The sequence below is a fragment of the Caenorhabditis briggsae genome (genome assembly GCF_000004555.2).
Source record: "Caenorhabditis briggsae complete genome, chrV, whole genome shotgun sequence".
Taxonomy (NCBI): Eukaryota; Metazoa; Nematoda; class Chromadorea; order Rhabditida; family Rhabditidae; genus Caenorhabditis; species Caenorhabditis briggsae.
Genome location: NC_013488.2, coordinates 9671565 through 9690728, shown reverse-complemented (window position 1 = coordinate 9690728; position 19164 = coordinate 9671565). Strand labels below are relative to the sequence as shown.

The 19164-nt window shown below is 38.0% G+C and overlaps 3 protein-coding genes across 3 annotated transcripts; 1 reads left to right on the top strand and 2 right to left on the bottom strand.

Annotated features, from left to right (window-relative positions):
• Nucleotides 1–207: 207 nt before the first annotated feature.
• Nucleotides 208–1877, bottom strand: Cbr-grl-7 (the record flags this gene model as incomplete). The annotated part of the gene is made up of 6 exons (XM_002636456.1): nucleotides 208–283; nucleotides 390–493; nucleotides 589–873; nucleotides 1026–1082; nucleotides 1282–1332; nucleotides 1380–1877. The coding sequence occupies 6 exons, from the start codon at nucleotides 1875–1877 to the stop codon at nucleotides 208–210; spliced, it is 1071 nt and encodes a 356-aa protein (XP_002636502.1).
• Nucleotides 1878–4266: 2389 nt separating this feature from the next.
• Nucleotides 4267–8261, bottom strand: CBG23177 (the record flags this gene model as incomplete). The annotated part of the gene is made up of 5 exons (XM_002636457.1): nucleotides 4267–4702; nucleotides 5607–5767; nucleotides 5877–6086; nucleotides 7537–7717; nucleotides 8113–8261. 5 exons carry the CDS (start codon nucleotides 8259–8261, stop codon nucleotides 4267–4269), a joined length of 1137 nt encoding a protein of 378 aa, XP_002636503.1.
• A 7001-nt stretch (nucleotides 8262–15262) lies between these two features.
• CBG23179 lies at nucleotides 15263–17329 on the top strand (the record flags this gene model as incomplete). Its single annotated transcript, XM_045237528.1, has 5 exons — nucleotides 15263–15872; nucleotides 15921–16063; nucleotides 16277–16374; nucleotides 16607–17081; nucleotides 17120–17329. 5 exons carry the CDS (start codon nucleotides 15263–15265, stop codon nucleotides 17327–17329), a joined length of 1536 nt encoding a protein of 511 aa, XP_045097819.1.
• Nucleotides 17330–19164: the final 1835 nt, after the last annotated feature.

Below are 19164 nucleotides of genomic sequence, written 5' to 3'. Positions count from 1 at the left end.
GTATTTCTTGTTTTTCCGTCCCCTCTTTCAAATCATGCCGAATCAAAAAATAAATTTATATGCGATATATGTTCTTGGTTTCAAGCTGATGTTATTAAGTGAATACTTTATTATTAAAAGACACGAAAGAAAAGAAATGAAAACAAAACAAAAAACACATTTTCCTTTCTATATTGCACTGTTTCTGATGAATGAGATGATTCTTTTTTACAATTGACGATAGGTGTAGCACGAGATATCTCCCTTTGTCTCTTGGCAATAGAGCTCTGTGTTTGTCACATAGCTGCAAATATTTAATGATTCTGAACCGTGTTCTCAATGGATTTTATGCTATATTCGGACGCTCGTAAAATGACGCCATAACCGTCTGCCCATAGTCCCCCTTTTACCTAAAATCGCCATTTGCGCAAATCACATCAAACCGTCCTCCGAATTGCGCCTCAGCTGCCAATTGGATCATTCTCTTCGAGCTGTTCAATTGGTCGTCAATGTTCTGAAATATAATGGTTTGGAAGGATGTCAAACATCTGTTTGAACAGTTTTACAGATCTGTTGGGTCAATAATTAAACAGGTTTTAACAAACTTACATCGATGACAACCTTTCTCAAGTCATCAGAGTTGCAAAGTGGGTCATCGGTGAGGTGGAGCTCGCTGATATCGACCTCCTTCTCGTTGGTGTCTGGAACAATTTCCTCTCCGACTGGGAACTCAGTCGAAGTGGAGGAAGATGCGGCGGTGGTGGTAGAAGAAGCAGGAGAAGCAGCTGGGGTCTTGACGGTCTTCACTTTGGTTGTCTTTCCTTCATCCTTCTTCTTGATTGGCTCATCATCCTCCTCGACGACTTCAGCAACCTTGGCAGCAGCGGCGGCAGCCTGGAAATAAAATTTAAAGATGTTTAGAATCTAGAAGTTAGCCTGAAGTATCCTGTAACTAACAAGTTAAAAAAGACTAGAACATTCAAAATAATTTTCAAAGTAATCAACCATTCATGCAGTTAGCTTATTGTTAGAGTGAAAACCCGTACCTGATTTCCGAGTTCGGATGCGTGTTGATCGGCTTCAACCACATTTGTGCCAGTGTTCTGAAAGTGAGAGCATGCAGTGAAGCAGTGTGGTTATCAGCAGATAGAAAAGCTTCGGTCCTTTTTCAGGAATGATTTCGTGCAAGTGGATGCTTGAGAAGCAGAAAAGCATTTTTAAAGAGCATGCGAAACTATGATTAGGTTAGTTTAAAGCAAGATCATGCAAGCACTACGGCAAATCAAAGCGGAAGCATCATACCTGGTAGTTTGGCTCCTCACGGGCAAGAGAAGCGACAACTTCTTGTTCTTCCTAAAAACCCACAGTTTATCATTTTTATGTGTTTCTTCAAAACTCACTCCAGTATAAGCAGCTTCGTTTTCTGGGACAGCGCTCTGTTGTTGAGCTGGATCAACTCCAGCGGTTTGAGCTGGAGTCTCTTGATAATTTCCACCAGCTTGAACTTGAGCTGGTGCAACCTCAGCTGGTTGTGGCTGTGGTGCTTGTGGAGCTTGTGGAACTGGTTCTTGATATCCTCCAGCTGGGGCTTGAACTGGAGCTGGCCCAGCTTGGTATCCTCCTTGTGGTTGGTAGGGAGCTGGTCCTGGTCCTTGTTGGAATTGTTGTGGAGCTCCAGCGTATCCTCCTTGTTGGTATTGTGGAGCGGCGGCGTACCCTCCCTGCTGTGGAGCTCCGACGTATCCTTGAACGATGTTTCCTCCTGAGCATGGGGCTGGTGCTGGTGGTGGGGCACAGGCTGGAGCTTGCTGACATCCACAACCTCCACCACCGCCTCCGAAGAAGAAAGCTGATGTGGTTTGAGCAAGAAGAAGTGTGGAGACAAGTCGGAATAGCATTCTGGAAACAACAATGAATGAGGATGAAGATGAAGAAGTGAGGAGAGGAAAGAAGGTGGAGAAAAGATGAGAAGGAGAAAAACCCGATGATGCCAATTACTTTTACAACTATTGCACTATACCGAATCTCATTGAGGTGGATTTTGATCTGGGTCAGAAGCAATGAGGAGAAGCCAACATGCTTCTCCCTGGAAACTAGTGAAAAAAAGAGAGGAAAACCGATCGGTTAGCGGCGGGGCGATCGGTAGAAGTCTTTGGCGCAAAATGCTTGATTGATAATGATAAGAGACGATTGTCCGGTTTTGTCCATGACAGTAGTGGATAGGATTAGTTAGAGACGAGAACATCATTTGAAGCATAGATAAGGAATTTGAGTAAAAGTGGACATATCTGATTTGATGGGCGGTTATGTAATAGACAACGACGATGAATCGACTACTCATTATACTCCTGATGAATGGCATGGCAGAAGACAAGTTTGTTTAGATAGAATTATCGCTTCAGTTGCTACGTCACAGTTCAGGATAAGATGCATAGGTAAAATGGTTAAATTAGAAAATGTCTTGAGTGGAAGTCAGTAATGATTTTGATATGAATGAATCGATGGATTGAAGGAAGGAAATCCTGATAAAATATTGGAAAGAAACAAGCATCGTCAATTGGATCTCGTTCCAGGTAAATCTCGGATGCTTTTATACGTACGGTACGCGACGTCAAAAATGCGTTATCATCTGTAGTCACTGGCACACACCCCAAAACTTGCTAGCTAGTTTCTTCCTCCGCCATTGTTCTCGATTTTTCATTCCGAAAAAGTGAAGAAGAAGGAGAAGAACCCGATGATGTTGTCGACGGCTTCACCTGCGCAATCCCGCTCTCTTATCTCGCTAACCGTCGATTTAGGAAAAGATAGAGATGCAATATTCGGCAATATTCGGGATGTGTTTTTGATCAAGATTTCGGATAAATGATTGAATGAGTATTGAATGGCAACAACAGGTTCTCGGATAGCAAACAACCAGGAAACTGAAAAATATTGGAAGAGAAGCGTTTTTTTTTTCGATAAGGAACATTTTTAAAGAGTTTCGGTTTCAAAAAAATAAACGGGAAAAAAAGTGACTTAAAAAAGAAGAAAAAAAAAGAAGAGAAATAATTCGAATAAAGAAGAAGAAAAATAATTCGAATGAAAAATTGACGATTTGGGTGGGATTCCATTAGAAATACGGTAACGATTTTCATAGCTATATAACCACTTCTTGTTTAAATTAACTTCATCTTAATTGCTTCTATATAAGCATCATAACACAAAATCTTATCTTTTCAAAAGCCTAATTCAAAACAGGTTCCTCGGAAAAGATTACATCACTGAAGGATTCTGAAATCCGTCTATGAAAACTTCCTAAAAACTTTCAGTTTGGACTAATTATGAATGAAGATGTTAGTTCATGTAATCTATACGAATTGGAGAGAAAGTTAGCTGAGGTTTACGAAAGTCTTTTCAGATTACGGGGACTTGGGATTTGAGATTTCTGAATTGATACAGTAAAACCTTTATATATTGGGCCGGCCTTTTATTGTTTCAAGGTAACTCCTTAGGGCCCTTTTATTACAGGGGGCCTTCTCTTTTTCAAAGCCTCCCTCGAAGGGCCCTTCCAATAGAAGGGACCCTTCTATTAGATGGGTTCTTCTAATACAGGTTCTACGGTATACTTCTAATAATGTAACCGTCTTCTGATGTTGTAACTCATTCAATATTTCCAGTTGGTCCTGTCCAGTTGAAAAACCTACTTTCTGTTTCAGATTTCTCTCCAGATTAAGAGAAAAGTTGGTCTTTTGCGAATTCCTCCATGATTACACACTGGGATGCACACTTCCATTTAATAGCCAATCACGTGAGTTCCTAAATGGGACCCATTTTTTCAAAATGACGCCATGTTCTTCTAATCAAAATATTTTTAGATGCCCTTTCGAATATTGCAAATCTACGAGAATCTTCTTATATTTTCTGCAAATTCATGCTTGTCTATTTACGTATCTTTCCAGATGAATTCTTCCACTAAAAAAGTTGCTAGTTCCTCATTTCTGTTTGGCTATTTATCTTCGTCAGTAATGCAAATGTTGAAAGCTCGTCGAAGTGGAAGATCGAATTATTAATTGAAAGAGTATTTAAAAATAGTGGATAAACAAGTTCATTGTCATCAAAAGTGGTTATTATAATTATAAACAAAAGCATTTTCTCCCGTACAAAGAACATACAGCGATGGAATTAGATTCACTTCCCGAGTTGAAGTTTTTTGAGATTCAGTTTAGACCATGGAACGTTTAATGATACAAAAAAAAGTTGGAAGACAGGGAATATAAACAAAATGTAAAAATCTTTAAGCAATTATAGTCATCTGGAAGTTTTCTTCCCATTGCTGCTTGACCGAATGGAAAGTTGAGCTTCACAATGAGGACACATCAGTGGGACATCGTCGAACTTCCCAGTCAACTCTACGGCAGCCTCACTGTACCCCTTATCACTCTGATGCAACGATCTTGTCCGTTTTCTGATCATCCGTTCAGTCACCAGAACGAGTCCTTTTTTGAATTGACTATTGAGACGGGCATAGAAAATCCAGTTAAAGGCAGCAGATATGAACGGAAGGAGATGGGTATAATAGGTGAATGTCATGAATCTCGGGTTGACTTTGAAGCCGAGAACGATGGCGAGGACTCCGTAGGTTTGTGGAATCCAGAACGGAATTTGACATGATAGATAGAAGAACGTGGCAGCCATGGTGTATATGGTGATGCGTCGGAGAGGGATTCGGGATTGCAGCATTGTTCTGAAAAAGTATTGGTTTACCGGAAAGCACACCAACGAATTAACATTTTCTTTAATGTTCTCCGCCTGTCTAAAATGGATATTTTCGTAAAATGATTTGTCATCTACATTCGCCCCATTCTTGAGTATGTACAATTGTTTTCTCCCCCGTCCTCAAGGAGCAAATCAAGCTTCTTGAAGGCGTCCAAAAGTCATTCCTGTTCCGATGTTACAAGAAGTTCAACTATCCCTATATATCCTACTTTGATTGTCTCCGTGATCACAATTTAGAATCCTTAGAGTACCGTCGACTTCTATCCGATCTAGTTTTTATGTATAAAACTCTAGTTTCCCGGGAAATTGCAATTGCCCATAATCTATTTATTGTCCCGTTTCATCATAATCATCTAAGACGCCACCCATATTACATTCGCTGTACATTAAAAAATGCTTCAAAACTTTCTGCTCAATTTCTTACTCTCCGTATTATATCCTGCTGGAACTCGCTTCCAAAAACCGTGTTCCCACCCTTGATTTCATCCATCTCTTTTAAAACTAATTTAAGTCATGTTAATTTATCTTCTTTCCTGTTCCTAGACGAACATAATTTCTAACTCATTTGTTTAATTTGTAACACATTGATTTTATAAGTGACTGATAGTCCTGAATCAATAAAGTATTATATTATTATATTATATTTGCAAGGATTTTTTTTGCTTGGTATTTCTAAGGATTTCAGACAAAAAGTAATATTCCCACTTTTCCTCAAAACTCTTTTGTATTCCCAACTAGCTCCTTGTCATTTCTCTCATTTTAACCCTTGTCTTGTTTTGGTCCCATTTTTCATTCTTCTTTTCTTTGGCACCTGTTCTTCGGAAATCTTCGATTCTTAGCTAGAGCTGACTCATCACTCCAAAAAAAAGTACCTTCTTTGTCTTCTTAGACGAAGCACGATTTTGGCATAAAAGTAGGTGAGAAGAGTGCATGGCAAAAGGAATGCAAAGAAGATAAGGAAGGCCGAAACCCAAAGCTTCCATTCACGAGTCATCCCGTCAGTGCACATTTGGCGGATCACCTCGTGCCGTTCCTGGAAATGAAGTGAATTTTAAAGAAATGAAAGAAGCGTAAGAGGAAAAGAAGGAGATTGTTTTTTTGCATCTGCAAATGACTCCTCCACATCCAATGCATTCACTTACATTCTTTGTGCTAACGTAGTATCCCATCCTATTGAAACTTGTGACTCGTGCCGATAAAACGACCGGAGAGATGAGACAAAATGACAATGTTGCAAGAATTGTCGTAATGTAAATTGTATGACGCATCTCGTGGATTCGCTTGATTTCCGGATGACAAATTGCCATGTATCGATCGAACGCTAATGCAGTAAGGATGAATGTCGAGCACATCTGAACTATTTAGTTATTGAGCTCATAAATGTCGCGGACAGCCGATGGGGAAGAATTTTTACCGGCCCGGCCCTTCTCTTTGGAGGGAAAATTTAGACGGAATCATTTTTGACAGAAATCTGGATTTTTGTGGTTATTGTACAAGAATTTATTTGTAATGGATTGAGAGCCTTTAAGAAGGAAACTGGGCTCCGAAACTTCAATATAATCATTTTAACAAAAATTTATCCATCATCCGGGTCGGTGCGTCAGGCCGGAATTTAGCACGTATGATTGAGCTAAACTGAAAAAAGGGTCGAATAAAACCGGCTATCTAGGTTGATCTCAAAAGTTTCTCAATCATTCTGTATATATTTATGCACGTTTCAGAATCAGAAATCGCTACAAATATTTGACAAGCCGTAGAAAGAGCGGAGGTCGAAATTATTAGACATTCACAAGGACGTCTTTACTAGAAACCTCTGGACCCGAGTTCCGTTTTCTTTACATAAGCTTTCAAGGGAATGAGTATCTGAAAACTATGATCCTAAGTCATTCTGAGCATTTATAGAAGCCTCAGTCTGTTTGGATGTTTTTCGATCGTTCCCCTTTTCTTTGCTCAGTTCCAAATTGAATTAGTTCATCAGCAAAGAAAAAATAGAAGGTTCCGAGTATTGCAATCATCCCAAGGGCCTTCAGACATTTTCGAAATCGCCAGAGACAAGAAAAGTGACGAGAGGAAAAAAAGATTGGCTGATTCAATTGTCAAGACAATCCGTGTCCCTTTCTTCTATTTCTGTGTGAATGCATGGATGTGACGACGTCGTTGTACTCGCGAAGCCCACATAATAATTACTAGTGCATCCCCAGTCTTCTACCCACCAGTTTTCTAGTCATTCCTTTTTCCCTTTTCCGGACTTTTCTTCTCTTTCATCAAAACGGAAAAACGATGGCTGATTCTATAAAAAGGCCGCCCATATTGACCTATTCAATGAAGATGACTTGCCAATTTTCTCACATTCATAAAAATCACATTTCTTCATTTTCCTTCTCTTTCCAGCAAAATAAATGAAAAGAAAAGAAAACGATGACACATCGAAATTAGTACTAAAACTCAAATTATCTCCCAAAGCTAACAATGCAGATTTCCTTTTTTGCTTTTTCTTCTTCTTTTCTAGAGCTACGTGCTTCGTTTTCTTTTATCCCTATATCGTCACAAGAATCCAATTTCAATTTCCGAGAAGAAGAGAGGAACATAAAATGAGCCGCTACTGGGCACGCCAACGAGAAATGAGCAACATCCCCGGGATCGGATCTTGTGTTGGAATTAACACACAACCCCAACACATATATAAAACTTTGCGTGCCATTTTGAAATTTTCTGTGTCATAAAATCAAGGGGCCAAAGACAAAAAGATCTCTCTAATGGATTACCAGCGTGGGTGGCGGGAACCAAACTTCACACACAAACCTTATTAGACAGCTCAAGCATCCAGTGGATCTTGCATGCGAGTTCTCCGAAAACCCAGTTGTTCAGGATACTGTTGGATAGTGATAATGGGATAGATACTGTAACAAGAAGGTCAACTGCGCATAAGGCAACGATGTAGATGAATGTGTTCCCGAGAGCAGTCACTGACGATTTTAGGGATCTGAAAATAAATAGTGTCTATGAAATTCAGAATTCTTTTTACAGGACAAAGCTTAGGTCATAGGTCAACGGACATCATTGAAAAGTTCACTAACATTAACAATTCTTTTGTAACCCAGATGCCGTCAAAACACTGAATTCCAACCCCCATTCTTGTTCCAACTCCATTCTTGAGTTTTCAAAAAGGTCAGTTCGCACGCAACATCCGGATCTTTCTGACTGCAATTATGTCTGCTCTCCCCCCGGAAGTTCTCAAACAACTTTTTTTAGAAACTTCCCTCTTTACAATATTGCAAAGAACTCTGTCATCTCCCCTCAAATGTTTTTAATAAACACTTTTATCGCTGTCCCTAGAGTCTCGTTAAAAACGGTCCCATCTGGATACCCCGAACTTACCTCGTGATGAAAAACACGTAGGAGAGAACAGCAGTGTTCCCGAGAGTTCCGAAAACAAAACATATCGAATACGGTATCGCGGTTTTGGCAAATGATGCTCCCGCCAGTGGTGGAGGCGGATATTCTATACTTGAATTTGTGAGATTCATCTGAAATGATTATCCGGAATTAAGGGGAAATATTAGAATTTGCTTTTTTGAGATATCGAAGGAATCTCTATTTTTTCTCGAAACCAAGGAAAAAGCCAAAAATGGATGGAAAGAGAAGGAAACGATTATGGTTGGGTTAGAACAATAGTTTCTATGGCAAAGATTTCTGAAATAGTAAAAACAAAGCGAAAAAAACGAAAGGAAAGGTAGAAAATTTTGAATGAGCCGAGTGAAGTACTTGGAAGAGAATGACGATACTTTTTTCTCTCCAGAAAAGTGGAGGAGAGGAAGCTCTGTGGAGGCGGAGTCAGAAGAAGGAAGGCTCCGAGTACTCCGACGGAAAGAAGGAAAAGAGGAAAAATGGATAAATGAAAAAGACTGCATGATTGCTGAAAAAAGAAACTAGAAAAGAATAAAGCATATGTGAGGGTGGGGGTGTATATGTATATGAAGGTGGTAAGAAGTAAAAGGAGGAGCTAACTGAAAAAAAGGGTGCAAGGATTAGTAGAAGACGGGTTGTCAGAAAACCAAAAAGGACTGGGAATGTTTGAAATATGATGAATGTCTTTTTTGGGGGGGAAAGTATTTCCAATTCTTCTAGGTCAACATCAACGACCAACCTTGGATGTTCCTTCTCTTTGTCTGTAAATCCAATAGAACAGCGATGTTTGGCATTTAGAGGAAAATGAACCTGAGCCCAAGAGAAAAAAGTACCAAAGATCTGTGAACTTGGTTCTGAAAGATCAGAACTCAAATTTGATTGCTATAACCAACCTAATATGATTCTGATTCCCATTGATTTCGAGAAGGAAGAAATCAGAAAAAAATAACAAAGTTTGTCGATGCATTTCCGACAAGAATTATATTTTCAATAGGTTTTCTATAAATCAAAAATATGTTTCACCGGACGAGAATAATGAATGGTTTTTTTTTGCGTAACTACCGTAAGATCCGAAGTATATAGGCGCCCTAACTTTTGATTTTGAGATAATTTTTCTCTGTTACTGTCAAAGATATAAAAATGTTGCCAACTGATAAATTGTTCATCTAAATATCACAAGAATTTCATCAATTGACACTTTTTGGATATCATGCATAGGAGCTAAGCAATATCAGCTCACTCTTGACAGTGTTGGGGCCCTTCTATTACAGGTTTACTGTATTTATAGAGAAATGACAATGAACTGTGCAATGACACTAGCGGGACGTAGCCAAAGTTCATTTTTTTAGAAACGGGCAGCTCGGCTTCTAAATATAACAAGACCTTTCAAGATCCAGCAACAGTGTCCAGAAATAACCTGACCGTAAAAACTGAACTTTTGCACTTCTACAACTACAAAAAGTCTAGAACATTCGTCCTCTCAGAGTGAAAAAAAAAGCTTTCAGAAGCCGAAACGTATCCGGACCCAACATGATTATCTGTGAACTCGTTGGAGTTTCCCTTCGTTTCGTTTTTTCTCTATTCCCATTTTGGACTTATTCTTTTTCTCTTGTTTCAGTTTTCAGGTAATTTCATTTGGCAACCCTTTTTTGACACAAAGAACAACGAGAAAAGACAGAAGCTGGTTAGAGTTGAGCGAAATGAAAATAGAAAGAAAAACCGGCAAGGATAGAATAGAAAAAGATCTTAGGAGCTACAGAATGACCGTTTGACAGAACAATTGCTCCGACTTTATGGGTTTTCTCTCCTGGAGAAAAGAGGCGGAGAAGTTATTTTGCGAAAGGAGGAAGACCCATCGGTAAATTAATATGAAATGAAGGCATTTTAGTGGTACAGGAAAAAATGGGAAAAATGGGAGAAGACGTCATTTTATGAGTATAAGATCCGGTTTTATGGTTAGCATCTTTTATGTTAAAATTGAAACTCACATTTCTAGCCTTATCCAAAAACAGAAAATGAGAGGGTTATGAGATTAATCGCATTTTTTTTGTAACTAGAATATCTGAGTAAATTGTCTGAACATTCGAGAATATTTGATTGGAAAACAAGATATGAGAAAAAAGAGTAATTGTTTTTTTTTCTTGTTTTCCTCCGTTGAAACGGTCCAGGAAATAAAGAAAACAGGTGAGGTGTCAGAAATTCAACAAAGTTTTGTGGTTTGATATTTTGATACGTGAACAGGGTGATCTGAAAATATGTTTCAGCTGTTTTCGATAAACCTGATGTTATATTCTGGGCGATAACTTTGTTTAGGATTTCTAAAAATTTAATTTTCATAAATACTGGCTCTAATGCCAAAAGAGCCGTCACCCGAAGTAAACACTAAACCAAAATTAGAATACATTGAAAATTCAAGAGAAATCACAGAGCACCAGAAATATCATACAACATTCAGTTAACTACAAAACTTCTGAAACTCGATTCCAGAAGTGGATGACAATGAAAAACAAGAAAACAGCTCCAAGAGAAAATTCTTCTAGTTTTTTGTTTATACTTTTTCTACGAGAAAACGATCAATCTTCAGATGGAATAAATATTTGTCTTAATTGTTTATACCACTAATTTGTTGTTCTTCGACAAATTATTCAGATGTTATTTGCACTATTCCTGGGACCTCCCTCTATTCTGGAAACCACCAAAATAAGAACAAAAAACTAACAAAGTAAATTATTCATAGTTCATCGAGGTCTAGAAATTTCGAGATGGTCCTATTTTGAGATGTGTGGTGTTTTTGATGAAATTGGGATCCGAAAAAATGTCTCCTAACTCTAAAGTAACTGGAATAAAAACAGAACGATTAGTTTGTATTTCAGGAGAATACATTATTTTTGCTCCCAGAAAAGGGACCAAAAACAATTGGAGGTTCATGAAAAAGAGAGAGATAGGCTCTAAAAATACGGAATTGAGTGTGGCCAATTCAACAGAAAAATATTTGCTCACAACTTCTCTCGAGAGTAGATTTGTTTTCGAGTATCCGTTCTCGATTTGGAATGAATCTGGAGAAGTAAGACGAAGGAGGAAATGAAGTGACAGGAATCTGTGCAACATGAGAGAGAAATGAAGAACAAGAAAAAAACAGAATCAACATGACAATTTCTGAGTCCAGAGAGAAGCGAAAAAAAATGAATGATGGGTGAACAAGATTGAATGGATGAAGAAAAATGTGACACATTTCGAGAGGAAGAAGAAGAGTTTGATGAGTTGGATGACGAGTGAAATCTTACTTCTATCACTTGATTTTCAAACGGCCAAAGTTTTTTTCGTGCACTTTTTAAACGTTCTACGAATTTTCGTTGCCTAGAATTTTGAGTATTTTTTTGAAAAATGACTACAGGTGACATAGAAAATGAGATCGCACCAGAATACGCAAACTCTACTTTCCAACTGTACCAACTGAGTTTGTCTTTGTTTAGACTAGACTAGCTGTGGGAATTGGGGATCCGGTCACGGATCGAGGGTGTGTTGCTAGAAATGAGTATATGGGTTATTTCTTTCGTTAATACTTGGTCAAAAACAAAAATTCTCCAGCTCGGCACGGTCAGGGCCGGCCAGGCCCGGGCAGTCCGGGTCAAATTCTGAAATTTCAAAATTTTCGAAGTTTTTATGGAATTTTCATTACTTTTTTACAGGTGGAATATGGAATATGTCAGGAATTGTTCTTTGAGATGGAATTCAATAAAATTTTTCCAAGAATTTATAAAAAAAGCTGTCGAGTGATATCTTACTTTTATCACTTGATTTTCAAATGGGCAAAGTTTTTTTAGTGCACTTTTTTACGTTCTTCGGATTTTCGTTGCCTAGAATTTTAAGTGTATTTTTTTCCAGAAAAACAACAGCTCCAATCAAAATACACAAACCCAATTTTTCCAACTGTACCAACTGAGTCCTTCTTTGTCTAGACTAGACTGGCTGTGGGAATTGGGGATCCGGTCACGGATCAAGGTTCCTGAGACGTGTTCCTAGAAATGGGTATATGGGAATCTTTTTCTTTGTTTATGAACAGCAGTCCAACAAGAAAACACAAATTTCTAAACACTGCAGGTGGGCGAAGACAGGTGAAAAAGGGCAGTTGGAAATAGAGGAATATCTGAGCAATGATTCCTATGAATTTATTTTGAGATTTAGGACATGCTATTCTTTTTGTAAATAATTCATATCGGTAAGCACGAGAGAAATGTTTCTGGAAACCAAATAGTTGCTCATGACATAACCGCACACCACAACGCCCCAATAGACTTTTCGTTGGAAAAAATATTCAGACAGAGAGGGTAATGAATAAGAGATCGGTTTCATCGAGATGAAAAAGGAAAAGGATTTGAGAAAGTAAGAAAAATCCACGAATAATTATAAGCACTCCTCCAATTTGACTAGGGAGTCGACACTTGAGAATGAGAAGGAGAAGAGAAAGGAGATGGATCTTCTTATTTCCTATCCATTCACATTCCCATGAACTTTTTGGAATAGTGTAGACAAATGGCGATGGCGTCATTTTTATATTCCTACATTTTTGATTTGGTGCACAAAAACAGAGTGTGACTTGAAAATGAATTGTAGGTTTCTTGAGAAACGATACATTCTGTGGGATTGACTAGTCAGAAGTGCAATGATCTTGAAAATGAATAATGGGAAACCCGACTCTTATAGGAAACTGAAGTTATTGGATTTTTCGAGAACAATTTGGAGTTAACACGACACCTAATTTCCAATAAATCCCCAAAAGTATGTCTAGACCAAGCCATCAAATAAAAAAAAAGCAATCGTAACCTCAAAAAACAATTGAATAATATGTTTGCGCCTCTAGACGTGCCAAGCTGCCCACAGGAGACTGCGTCTCTCACTTCCGCGCACTCTCTCGCCCACCAGGAGGTGCGCTCCACTGAGACTGCTCTACAGGACCCGCGCCAAGGAGAAACACCAACCGTCAACCAGAGGCAGACAAACTCTCTCTAATCTCTATGCTCTCTCCCCTCCTTGTCTCTGCGTCTCTCGCATCCCCTATCACTGACCTATTGTCATCATGATCCCAGTCAGTTCTTCCAACCTGCAGGCATGCAGGATGGTCGCTCATTCCCTCGCTCCCCCTTCTTGCCGCCATATTCACTAACATCCATTGTATCCCTCTGGGGTCTCAGTTACCCAGCTTGTATTCAATAAACCCGTGTGAACCAATCACTGTGTTGTCTATCACCTCAATGGAAGGAGCCAAGGGTTGCATAGCAGTCACGGTTCGCTAGGAGTGTGGGCTCATCACCCCTCAATCCCAAACCGCGACAGATAACGATCAAATCAAGAAATACCGAGGAAATGGAGGAGGATTGGTTTTCTCTAGAGAATTATTTTTCAGGGATTCGTGTGAAAGAACCAATACGAAATTTTGTTTTTATCAATTGTATTTTTATAGTATCATGGGAAATTTTTTTTTCATGAACTACGGAAAATATTGGGATACGACCTGAAGTTTGTTCTTATAAAGTTCCTTTAAAGTGTAATCTCAAATCACATATCAATTAGATACATTTTCAGAAACAAACCTCATCTCGTTTCGTCACCAAAAACCTATTTTCGAAGAAGGGCAAACTAGACGAGAACAGTGAAATGTCATTCAAATTTTATACAATTATTGTCATAAGATTTCATTTTCGGTTAGAATTGAAACTGAAATTTCGACAGACACATCACGAAGGGAATTTTTTTTGCAAACTGTTAATTCTAATAGAATTGGAAATAGGAAAGAATAATTGAATGTTGAGTCAGTGATTTCACAACCTGTGAGATAAATATACCATGTGTGGGAAAATGTTAGCTCGGCTTTTCACATAAATTTTGTGCATAGCTTTGACGGGAAAATAGAATATATCGATGTTCAATAACAACAATATATATTTGCACTGAAAAATAACACTTCCAGCATAAATTATTATGCTTCATAATATCCTAACTATAAGATTACAATGAAAGGTGACACATAGAATCCTTATGAGCCTAATCTCAATTTAATGATCTTCATAGAACTGTTTGGGATACATATGAGACAACTCTTGACATTAAAGTCAAATATAATTTTTACCCAAATATTCATTATTTTTAGACTCTAAGATTTTTTAGACTCTAAGGCACGAATGCAAATAAAGCAGGATTAATACCAAAACACAAAAAATGAATACATAAGACTATCTATTTACACACTAGTTTCTTTTTGCTTTCATAACCTTTTACACAAATAAGACCTTCATTCGACATCATCAGACATTTAGTTCAGAACTTTGAAGCTCCAGGATTATCAAAAGTCAGACCACCAGGAAAATATTAATTTCCGGTGTCATCCATTCTTTGGCAGATGTGTAAAGAGCAAATGATCGACTATCAAAAAAGTTCAAACAAGATTTATGGTGGGAGAAAACCAAGATTTCATGCGAAAGATCGAATTTTACGAATTTATGTGAATGAGAGACCTCCAATAGTAGATGATGCCATTTAATCGGGACCATTTGGAAGCCTCGGAGATATTTGAATTTCAGAATGTTACTATCGAATCTGGAAATATTCAATTTCAGTTTTTCAAACAGTTTTCTGCAATCTCGAAGTTGGCAGTAAAAGATAAACTACAGTTTCGTGGAACCATCAAAACCACCATTGGACACCGTTCGTATTGAAATTAGATTTATGATATTTAATCAGTCAAGTAATTGGTCTGACTATGAGTATATAAATCAATAACTTTGGTCGTGAAAAACAGGTGCAATACTTATTCAAAAACGTGCCATGTTAAATAATTTAAAATGACATGGAAAACTATTACATTAAGAGCTACTCGTCTTGTTCTCATCCAATATCTTTTTTCGCATCTTCCCAATACGTTAGTGCTGCTACTCACATTGTCACTTGCATATCTGTCCCATTGTCTATTTATGCTTCATATTTGATTATCACAATCACACCTAAACAACTGAGAAGTGCCAAATAGGCATTATTGAACGTTCATCTTTGGACTGTTGTTCTTGATGTTGTCCTTAATTTCTTAGCAATTCCATTTATATTTCTTCCAGCTGTAGGTGGAATTATGTTAGGATGGGGACAAGTCATGGGGATTCCTCCTCGTTTTTTCGTTTACTCAATTCAAACATTGGTAGCCATTTTTGCATTCGCTGGAGTTGGCCTTCTTGAAAACCGGCAAAATCTGCTGCATACAAAATGGAAGATTGATAGAAATTGGGTTCGAATCCTCTTGAATATTTTCAATTACGTGTTTGCCTGTGGAATTTTGATTCCTCCGTACTTGGAAACCTTTGATACTCAAGCTATGGCAATGGAAGTTTTCAAGGTTCAGTTATTCATCGAACTTCAAGACTCGTTTCTCTTTCAGATCATTCCTTGCCCTGTAATAGAATTTTTCGACTCTCGTTTATTTTTTGTCACAAATAAGCCAGTGCTGGTGACGATTCTAATGGCATCCCTAATGATGGTTCTCTTACCACAAGGCATATTTTATGTAAGCCATACTTGGTACCATCTTGTTTATGCCCATGGTTCACGAGCCTCCCCGGAAACACGAAAAATGCAATTTCGATTCCTTGTGGGATCGCTTGCTCAAATCGGCATACCACTGGTTTCGTTTTTGAATCCTGTTTTATATATCTGGTTATCACTTAATACAGGTTACTACAATCACGGTGAGTCACCTATAGTAACTATTCTGAAAACTAAAGACCGAATTGCAGTGCTTAATAATCATCTGGCTGTCCTCATGTCTTTACACGGGTTATTGGGAACCATCTGCTTACTTTTGGTGCACAAGCATTATAGACAACATCTAATCAGAATGTTAACTCGTAGAAAAGCTCAAGTGAATAGGACCACTGTTGCTTCAGTTTTGATTAATTCGAATGTCTAACTGTGTGAAAAGATTTCAATGCAGTAAGTGGGTCTAAGCATTTATGATGAACCTTGAATAAAGTAACTAAATGTTTGGGAAAAATCAAAAAAGAAACAGAATGTAATAACTTCATTTCAATTCAATTCAATTTATTACGTATCTGAGAATACATACATTAATCATATGGGTGAGGCAAAAGAGTTCAATAGTCCACCTTCTTTTGAGTTGGTCTCTGAAAAGCAAACTTGGATTATTTCAAAAATCTTGAATGCGAAAAGTCTAGCAGTTGAGATCTCACGGTTTTTGAGATACTCCGCCCTCTAGAATACAATCTACTCAATCGAATTTTTGACGTCTAGTGACGCCTTCCCGGCGCCTTCATGGCTATCAGCCGAAGATTCTCGGAGCTGTTTTGCACAGATTTTAGCACGAAAAACCCTCTACAACAACTTATTCTTAAAGGAAAGCCATGAACAACTACTATATTAATAATTATTCTCATTGTCCACCTCACACATCTTACTTTTCTAGGTCAGAATATCTAATTACTTCTGTTCATATCGTTACATCTATATCAATACCATTATCAATGTACTGCACATACTGTGTAATTGAAGTCACTCCAAAACAACTAAAAGCTGCAAAATGGGCGTTGCTTAATGTTCATTTATGGACTGTCGTTCTTGACTTCGTTATCAGTGTTTTATCCATCCCACTATTATTTTTCCCGGCTGTTTCCGGAGTTATGCTTGGATATGGGCAATACATTGGCATACCATCTTGGTTCCTTTTGTATTCGATTCAAGCATTAGTATCTGTTTATGCATCGGCTGCAACAGGTCTGCTGGAAAACTGGCAGAACTTACTGATGACCAAATGGAAAATCAGTAGGAAATGGATCCGGATGTTGCTAAACGTTTTCAATTACATGGTTGCTTGTGCTACTGTCATTCCCCCTTATCTTGAAAACTTTGATGTTCAAACTATTGCTCTTGAGGTTCTGAAGGTAAATAGAAAGTGTAGCTTTGTAAGTTTGTTGTTCAGGTCGTTCCATGCCCTATCCCAGAATTTTTCGACTCCCGACTTTTCTTTGTGACCAACAACCCATTCTTTGCGACAATGCTCATGCAACTCAAGCAATTATTATTATGCCTCAAGGAGCATTTTACTTTTTACACACTTGGTATCATCTTGTCTTTGTTCATAGTTCCAGAGTTTCTGCAGAAACTCAAAAAATGCAATTCAAATTCTTGATCGGATCTCTTGCTCAAATGATGATCCCATTTATTGTTTTTATGCCACCTATTTTATACATTTGGTTTTCAGCCAACATTGGCTACTATGATTAAGGTTTGAAATGACGTGAATTTCAGCTGAAAATTCAACTTTTTAGAGGTCAACAATCATCTGGTTTTTCTTGTTTCATTTCACGGATTGCTTAGAGGAAGCTGTATGGTGATAGTACATAAACATTATAGAAATCATGTTTTCAAAATGATAACGTTTGGAAAACTACTGAGAACCCCGAATAGGACAAAACCGATATCATTCTTGATATCTTGAGCTGATAGAAATTGAATTTATATCATGAGAAATAAAATTTGATTTACTTGGTTTCGTTTGCATGAAGGAGTTTTGCTTCCTTAAAAAACTGAAAATACCACCGAAGTATCAAAAAAGACTACAGATTCCCCAAAAATGATTAATATGTTTATTTTTAAACAAAGTTTCCATAAAATTCTTGATTCAAATTCATTCAAATTAATTTGGATCTGCAGACCTGTGTTCTTTTTTTGCAAAATCGTTAGCGGTATTCATTTTCTACCGGGAAGTGAGGAGAGCAAAAAAATATACGAATAATTTTTTTCGCAAAAAATATTGGCGAATCTTTTTTTGATCTTATCGATTTCCAGTGCCTATCAACAATTGTAAAATCCGAAGAGGTAAGCTTAAATGAACCAGGGTTGCAACCGGTCGGGCCGGGCCGGGCCGAGATTATTTTTTCTCCGGCCCGGCCCGGCCGGTTCGGCCGGTTCGGCCGGTTCGGCCCGTTCGAATTTAAGAAAAAACAGAAATTATTGAAGAATTATTTGAATTTATTTCTTAACAAGTATCAGTCGAGCCAGTGTGGAAATTTCGTGGCTATTTGCGAACCCAGAACGACCACCTCCACACGCTTGTACAGTAATCTTGTTCTTGTTTTATCTAACAAAAACGACGCAGTGCTGAACGTAGTCTCACACATGGCTTCACTGGGAACAATCGAAAAAACGAAAAGTGCTGCTGAGTACAGTCCGGGGTATTCGAATCTTTTTCATATCGTCATATCGGAGCATCGTTGCAAATAAAAATGGCGCGCGTTCAAATATTAATTAATTGCCGGCCGGCCGGGCCGGGCCGGGCCCTGGTTTTTTTCCCTCGGGCCGGCCCGTCAGATTGCAACCCTGAAATGAACTGACAGATACGTCTCCAATTCTAATTTTTAGAACCGTTCAACCTACCATTCGAAGTGACACTCAACAGCTCTGAATGGAGCTAAGAAGGCGAAATAAAAGTGTATTTCAAATGTTTACTTTGACAAGATGTGAGAAATCATAGTACAGAAAGAATATAAGTAGTCGCTGTTCCTCGAAGTAATTTTGGTTCGCTTCATGGAAATTCATTTAGCAATGTTTACCTTAATAAGCCTGAAAGAGGAAAATGCTGAAACAGCGAGTGTATTGCTCAGTGTGATTCCAGGATAACCATGTTTCAAAAAGAACTGGATACTGTAGATTACAATGAATAACAAAACGATTTCAGGTCTGATTGTAAAACAAGGCAAAAAATTCAGCTTGTTCTAATAGTAAGATACTCTTGACAGTATATTCTTTCCGAATCTCTTGTCGATCCATTTATCACCATGGTTTGATATTAGTTTGAAATTCTGCATGCATAATACAATTGCCCACAAATGCTGTTTTCGAAAGAAAAGCCAGTTTCTTGTGTTCTGGACCTTTATAAATTAATTTTCACACGACTTCTCTTATTCATAAAAGTTTGAATAGTAGGCAATTAGCTTTCAACATTTATTTTCAGATAAAGCTCCC